The following is an 8448-nucleotide window of genomic DNA, read 5'->3' on the forward strand; positions in this document are numbered from 1 at the left end:
TAAAAAAAAAAAAAAAAAAAAAAGGGCAAGTTCTACCAACAAGTCTTTGAAATTATCAGGCCCTTTTAGCTCTAAATTGTAGGGTAATTAGGATGAATGCCTCTGAAAACTGGAAGGACCTGGGAATAATGGCAGGCTGGAAACTGAGAGGCATTATGACTACATTTAATAATAATAGTTACCATTTACTGAGTACATACCATGTTTAAAGCTGTGCCAGGAATTGTGTATACATTAACACATTGAATCCTTAAAAACAAATACAAACTTTTGCAGACTGGAAAACAGATTCAGAGAGATTAAACAAAACTTGCCTGAGCTTGCAGCAGCGAGTAAGGAGTAAAACTGGGGTTTGCATTCACGTCGGCCTTTCTCCAAAGCCCATATACCACAGTGTTTTTCCTCCACTGACACCATTCTGCTGCAAAAATAATATCATCATCTAGCACGTCCTTGTCACACTGGTTCACCCACTTGTGTTCTTGTCCTAGATATTTGGCCATTGTCCACCCGCTGAGACCCCGGATGAAGTACCAAACAGCCACTGGCTTGATCGCCTTGGTGTGGGTGGTGTCCATCCTCATCGCCATCCCTTCGGCCTACTTCACAACTGAAACGGTCCTCGTCGTTGTCAAGAGCCAGAAGAAGATCTTCTGCGGCCAGATATGGCCGGTGGACCAGCAGATCCTCTATAAGTCCTACTTCCTCTTCATCTTCGGCATAGAGTTCGTGGGCCCCGTGGTCACCATGACCCTGTGCTACGCCAGGATCTCCCGGGAACTCTGGTTCAAGGCGGTGCCTGGTTTCCAGACGGAGCAGATCCGGAAGCGGCTGCGCTGCCGCCGGAAGACGGTCCTGGTGCTCATGTGCATCCTCACCGCCTACGTGCTGTGCTGGGCGCCCTTCTACGGCTTCACCATCGTGCGCGACTTCTTCCCCACGGTGTTCGTCAAGGAGAAGCACTACCTCACGGCCTTCTACGTCGTTGAGTGCATCGCCATGAGCAACAGCATGATCAACACCCTGTGCTTCGTGACCGTCAAGAACAACACCATCAAGTACTTCAAGAGGATCATGCTGCTCCACTGGAAGTCGTCTTACCGTGGGAGTAAGTCCAGCGCAGACCTCGATCTCAGAACCACGGCGGTGCCTGCCACGGAAGAGGTGGACTGCATCAGGCTAAAATAACCGGATGGACCTTTCAGAGTCAAGACACGGACATGACCTTTGGCCCAGGGCCCAGTGTGCTTAGATACACACTATCAACCAAGCGCTTCTGGTTTGCCACCGGGGGCAGAGTGCATGGATGACTGGGTGAACGCTGTTTTCTAGGAGCTCAGATTTTTTTTCTGAAAGTCAAGTGACTGACTAGACCACCATTACCAGTGACTGACATTCATTAAACATCTAATTTGTGCAAAGATTAGGCCCTGGTGAAGCCTATCTATGTTGATAACATTTGATTGTCAAAAAAGAAATAGGGATTGATTACACCAAGAAAAATGTTAGGGCACACACAGCCTGGAATAAGGGCCTTCCAGCAGGCAACCCAAGTGGGCACTAGGACTGTGGTTCATGTGTTTGTTGGGTGAGGGTCTCGCTGGACCATCTCAGCTACTCACCAGACACCGACGTAGCCAATCTCTAGGGTGGTTCTTAGGCTTGGTTCACTCCTAACATTTGTGGGGTTGGGGCCAGAATACAAAACAGCCTCCTGATTCTTTCTTCAACCCTTGTCTTCTCTTCCCTGCTTTTGACTCACAGGGAAGCATGAGGAGCCTTACATATATGCACATGAACACCCCAGTCTGCATGGCCAAGTTTTGTCCAAGCCCTCTTCCCCCAATCGCCCCATACCCACCCCTCAGGCTTAGGGCTGTGCCCAGATAGGGGCTCATCGTAAGTAAGAGGGACCTGGGCAAGAAGCCACATAGACCCTGGAAGCCATTTGGACAGGAAATGATGGGGTTTTAAGTACCTGGGACAAGTCAAGAGGGGAACGCCTTGGCTCAGGATGGGTACGTTCCCTTGGCTCAAGGAACTTCTTGCCCCATAGGAAGGGGCACAAGTAGAGGACCTCTGAAACTGTGTGCGGCTCAGGACAGGGGCTCAGGTTCTCTGGGCCTAAGGGTGATATTGCTTCCTACCTCTCAGGTATTCTGGCTTGGACCAGTTAGGCTTCTCCTTAAAGTTTTCTCTTCTCACGTTTCTAGATTTTGAAGCATAGAATTTTTGAAAGTAGACACAAAACCTCGTGGATGCGGCTATCAGCCATTTTTTCATTCCCACCAGCTCACTCTCATTGTTATGGTTTGAGGGCAAGATGTCCTTGTCATTGGTGCCTGAATCCCATCATAGTCTTTATCACTTTGGATTAAAACTTGATTCTCTTTTAAAATGGAGGTATTCTTAGAGGGATAACCCATCATAGTTCCACTCTTCAGTGTGAATGAAGGCATGCAGTCCAATGGCAAGAAGCTCAATGGTAGAGCCCTGGACACTCAGGAAAGAAAAGGACATACAAGTGACTTGGGGGGTGGGGGGCAATAATGAGATTCAATGACTCCACAGGCTTATTGGGAGCTCATCCCAGTTTCTAACCACCTCCTTTGGTGTGTGGAATTTTGAAATTTGGAATTTTGGAGCCAGAAGATCGGTTTCAGCCTTGGTTCTGTCACCAGTGTGATTCTGGGTAAAGCCTCTTGGAGGGGATGAACACAATATCTGTGATAGCTGCCAATGAGCTGGTTGTGAAGAGCCAATGAGATAATATGTGGAAGAACTCTTTCTACCACACAAGTAACCAAAAGAGTGGACTAATAACTGTGTGTAGTGTGCCTGGACAAGTACAAACTTGTTGCCTTGGGTTTTGTATCTAGAAACCTCACCATCTTCCTCTTTAATTATTCTTTGTGGAAATTATTCCCTTATACCTCTTAGTAGTGCTACACACATTATTTTCTTAATAACAGGTTGATACAACAAATTTGGTGGTAGAAGTGTAAAAGGAAGTGGTATATCAGTCTCCAGTCAGAAGATGAGTTCAGGGTTTTAAAAACTTTCAAATCAAAGCATCTTTGTGATTATGGACGTATTGACCATCTTCCTATCCCAGCCAGCATGATTGTGGGCAATGTGACATTTTTTTTCTCAATCTGTTTTTGTTCTCATGAGTGTGTACAGCTATAGAACTGACTTGTCCTTTTCTTCTCAAATAATTCTAGAGCAGCACATTTATAATGCAATTTATGTGACACCTGTATGTCGTTTCCCCCTCCAAATATAGTTAACTATTTTTTGCAGCAAAGTTTATTTTTTTATAGGTATTTTATTTCCCTGGAAGATACATTTCAAAAATCTATTTTCCCCATTCATCATCTAGCAGATTTACACTAAAGTTTAATCAGAATAACCTCAGAGAATGATAACCAATTAAAATATTAGCCTAAATCCAACATGACTTGGAAGACAATTCTTACTCTTTATAAAACCATGTATTGCATTATAAAATCAGGAAAGTTAGTTTTTAGACTAAAAATAATAAAATAATGATAGAATTTGCTGTATGTTAACCTTTTCCATAAGAATGCTAAAAAACGTTTGGCTATATTAAATAGGAGCTTTTTATATGTGACAACCAACCCTCTTTCTGCTTTTCAGCCTAAATTATATCAATTTTTCACTCATTTATCTATACTATTTCTAGATATTGTGCCTGCTTGTGATTTTATAGTGAATGAAATTGTTTGTGTTGTTATCAAGTGAAATAAAAATACATATATAATCATTCACCATAGTGTTTCTCTAATTTTCACATACACCCACTCAGTTTTCTAGTTATAGTGTGATGGTTCTTTGAATGAACATTGAAGAAATGCTGACTCCATGACCATATGAATTGTGAGAACAGTGCTAACTCATCATATTGCCTACCAGCTTCTCCTCTCCATCATAAAGAGGTTTAACTTATTAATATCTTCATCCTATAAGTCAGCACTGGTAAAATCATTAATACTTTTCGGCATCTGAATGCCAAGAATGGAAATCTGAGGACTTATTTATACCTGTTACATGAACTAAGGCTAACCCTCTGAACAGGCTTAATACCTGCAGTGCAGGGTGAACTAGGGGATGAACCTACACCACCCCACCTTGTTCAGGTTCGTGGCTGATTCACTGAACTGAGCAGCAGCCTGCCCCACTGATGGCTTCTCCAAAAACTGATTGTAAGCCCAACAAGGTGACACGTGTGCTCCTGTGTTTCTTTTCTGTTCTCTACTTACTTTCAATATGCAGAGTGATATGCACATTGCCTTATACAGAAGGATAAAGATGTGATTTTGTAAAATTAGACCATTTATTTAACTAAAGCAAAAGAGAATGACAGATTTACAATGAAGGTTTTAGAGATTTTGCCTAATGAACACACATTTAAAAAATAATTTCTTCAAAGACATTAAAGTATGGCAATGTGACAGTCAACACAGCAAGCCCTCAAGCGTGAAACAAGTTCCATGCTTGTTGTGGAAAAGAATGTTAAAGAACTTGTGAGATGGCCAGAAAATTATAAATACAAGCCCTGTTCCTTGAAAAATATGATAAATTTTGGAACGAATCCATAAAGAATGATCCAATTCTTCCTAGAGTGTAAGTGAGAATATCAAATTCAAGTTACTCATTTTATTGTTGATGAAACTGAAGCCCAGAATGGGGAAGGGATGTTCAAGTTCACACAGCTGGTCACTGTGAGAGCCACGATCGGACCCGAAGACTCCCAAAGCTCAATTCAGGGTTCCTCCACCACAGGGAGGAACAATCTTGGAAAGGGAAGGATCCTTTCCAAGAATCCTTGAGATGACTATTCAACTGCAGTCTGGCTCTCTCTGGAGACCCTTAAGGACTTCAGCAGAAACATTCCTAGTTCCTTTGTAAGCCAAGTTTAGCTCATCTTACCCCTGGGAACTCATAGCACAGACTTTGAGATCAGGACGTTTTAGGGAAGAACTGCAAAAAAAATGTTTACCACTGCTCTTACTTTTTCCCTTGCCTAGTTGGGGGTCTCTAGAACTATAAATGGAAAGATAGCACACCCCTGTTCCTAAGAACAGCTGCCCTGCCTTAGGAGCAGAAGAGAGAGATAAAGAAGCCATGCTTGGCTCAATGTTCAGAATGGACAGCAGGCCTATGTGTTCAGAGTTCAGTGGCATTAGACGGCCACCTACTGCTGCCACTAGCGAAGACAGGAGAGGTGGGGAAGGCTTTTTGGATGAGGTGGGACTTGAACTGGACAAGTAGAATGGAGAGAAGCAAAAGGGCAAATACTCTACATGGGAAGAGAAACATTTCTTTTATCTGCTCATGGACACTGAAATTGATTTTTCCTAGGGGAGAAGACTTCTTACACAATGAAGGGATTGTCATCCCTGAAAGAGTTAACCAAAAAACTGAAAGACACAAACAGACATAAGTAATGTTAGAGCCTTAATCTAAGAGTGGGTTTTGATAGGAGGTGGGAGAGGAAAGGAGAGACAGGAATTAGCCTTAGGAAGCTGGTCTGTATGATGGGGTGAGGGAGGCATCTCGTAATTAGGAAAAAAAATAAGAGAAAGGACGCAGAGGAGAAAGTTGTTGAAAACCAAATTTGACTGAATTTAATTCTAACAATGAGGAGCATTACAGGAATTGTCTTGCTCAGACCTTAGAACCCTCCAGGGCGGGGGTGAATGTCACTCTCCTTTTACAGATAAGAAAATCCAGTCTCAACTTGGAGAGGTTGCTCTAGGTCACACAAAGAGTGAATGGTGCTCTGGGATTTGATCTCCAGCAGTTGGACTCCAGAGCTCATGTTTTTTTTCTTTATCACACTGTGCTGCAGCCTTTAAATGATTTTTCTAGGCCTTCCTTGTATTTTCTAGTAGACAAAATAAATGCCTCTCTCCTTAAGTTCAATCATTATGTGATAAATCATCTCTCTTAGATTAGATTTTTCTCAAAAACTGAGAATAGCAGAACTTCTACCTTTATTTTTCCTTCTATGAAGAACGTTGTTCACCCTAAACAGCTAACCCAAATGCAGAGGTCCTTAACTTTCCAATGTCATGGGTGCTTTTGGCATTGAAGTTTACAGGCCCTTCACAAAATAATGTTTTCAAACTTATTAAATAGAATACATAGGAATGCCAAAGAAATCAATTATATTGAAATGCTGTTGTCAAAATATTTTTAATAGTTATCAAAGTATTTTGTATACATCTTTATATCAAATTTATTTGTATTAAATCTTTATTTAAAGCCTTAAATAACAAGATTTAGCATCAGAGGCAATAACTACCATAATTGTGAAGTAATGATGAATGTGAATGAAGTTTTGAGATCTCTCCCTAAACTAAAATATGATCTAAAATATCTGTGATTCCACTTGGGGAGAGTTTCAAGGACTGCTGATACGAGAGTGGTTTGTTGCCTATGTCATAATGGCAGGAAATACTAAAGCTTAGTTACAGGTTAGTGAGAATAACAATGGATTTTTTTCTATTCATGTTCATGGCCCCTGAACTGGTTAAGAAGACTTGCCTGAGAAGGAGTCCTAAGGCAAGCACACCCGACTGGGTGCTGGTAGAAACGGAGATGGCAGGAAGAAAGAGGCACACACATTTAGGGGTAACGAAATCAATAGGTTGTCATCTTCTGGTAAAGACACCTCAGCAGACATTGTGGTTCACCAGCTCTCTGCTCTGTGCTTTCTCAGTGGCCCCAGGCCTCATTGTGTGACAAAGATTCATCTGAGAAGCCGGAGAAGTCTGTCTTTATAAGTGGGATGTGCAGGACTCTTTCATATTATTATTTAACAGATGTGTATTGTTCTATGCTGTGATATCACACAGATAAAGACGACGTGATTCCAGCTGTTGTCCCGTAATGGTGCTCCTAAGGAGACAGGGTGTTTTGGCTGCTGGGCAGCAAAAGGCAAAATCCTATCAGAGCAGCACTGCAGACTGGCTTGCCAAGTTGACTGTTTCGCTCTCTTTTCATTTGTAACTTTCTGTTGTTATATTCATTATTTTGTTTCTGCTTTCCTTATTTTAATTTTGTTGGTCTTTTCATATCTTCATGAGTTGAATACATAGCTCCTTTATATTTATTCTTTCTTGTATCTTATGAGTGATTAAGAGAGTAAGTTCCCTTTGAGCAGAACTTTACTCTTGGTTGGATGTAGAGAATATCTGTAGCTCTGAAATATATCTTTTTGCTTCATTATGTTTGATACATGTATTCCTCAGTTCATGGTTTCCATATTCTTTTTATATATGTGAGACATCCAGCATTTGTAGTATTTATTTTTATTTGTTTCCCATGATATTTATTTCTTCCAGAGTAAGCTATTCATTTTTTTTTTTACAGGCTCCACTTTTTTCATTTTTCTCCCTCCCTCCCTTCCTTTCTTCCTTTTTTTCTTTTTTCCTTCCTTTTTTTTTTTCTTTCTTTCTCCCCCTCCCTGTTTTCTTTTTGCAAAACTGCACATAATTTTCTTGTTGCTTCTTTTAATTTTACTCACCTTGGACAATACACTGGATATTAGAGCTGGTTCTGTCCAAAGTGACTATCTATGTAGCTCTCTCTATATATACTTGCTGTTGTTTATTTCATTAGGTTTTATGATCTTATGTCTCCTTCACTATAATTCCCAGAAGCCCATCGTGTTTATGTAAAAGAGTGCTATAGGAAGATTGGTATATTAGAAGAATTCGTGCCCAGAAGGACTGGAATCAGAAAGACCAATTGGGATGCAGTAGAAATACAAAAGAGATGGATGGAATGAAGGTTTTAAAGTGTTACTGGAGATAAGGAGCCTTGAGGCGTAGGAAGGGATGATGCTGGTGTTTGTGGTTGGGTGACTGAAAATTCAGGAGCAAGAACTGATTTAGGGGCCAGATAAGCAGTTTATTATTAGTTATGTTGGTTTTGAGGTACTGATAAAATATTTAAGTATATCCAGCAATTAGCTAGAAATTTAGGAGAAAATTGTAAGTTACAGAGATGTGGTTATTGTCCACATTGACCTAACACAAAAAATTAGGCTGTCAAATAAGATTCACAAATTACAGCTCTTATTCAATGTCAAGCTTTACGAATAATCTCAACTTTCAAGAGATCAAGAGGCTCAGGTAAAGTAGAAGTTGTCTAAGACAATTCCATGGCTACGCAGGCCCTTCCTTTCTATGTCAGACATGGTCTTTGTCCTAAAATAAATGATGAAATCTCTAAATGAGGTTTTCAGATCACCACACTGGGTGGAGAACGTTTAAGTTATGAACAATCTCCATTTTTTTTCTTTTTCTTTTTTTTTTTTTATCACAGGTCATCACAGGGATTTTGTGAGATCTATTAGAGGTCATGATTCATACATATAGAATCTCATTTTATTTAACATAAGTAATCCTGAAACAG

The 8448-nt window shown here is 40.7% G+C and overlaps 1 protein-coding gene across 1 annotated transcript in view; it reads left to right on the plus strand.

Moving 5' to 3' along the window:
* The window catches only part of PROKR1 (prokineticin receptor 1), a 12442-nt gene extending 8724 nt beyond the window's left edge, over positions 1 to 3718 (plus strand). Inside the window, exon 3 of the mRNA XM_019636018.1 lies at positions 492 to 3718. Coding sequence (XP_019491563.1) covers positions 492 to 1188 — 697 coding nt within the window. The 3' untranslated portion in view covers positions 1189 to 3718. The remainder of the gene's footprint in view (positions 1 to 491) is intronic.
* The last annotated feature ends 4730 nt before the right edge of the window (positions 3719 to 8448 follow it).

Source organism: Hipposideros armiger, unplaced genomic scaffold (assembly GCF_001890085.2).
Source record: "Hipposideros armiger isolate ML-2016 unplaced genomic scaffold, ASM189008v1 scaffold_2, whole genome shotgun sequence".
Lineage (NCBI taxonomy): Eukaryota > Metazoa > Chordata > Mammalia > Chiroptera > Hipposideridae > Hipposideros > Hipposideros armiger.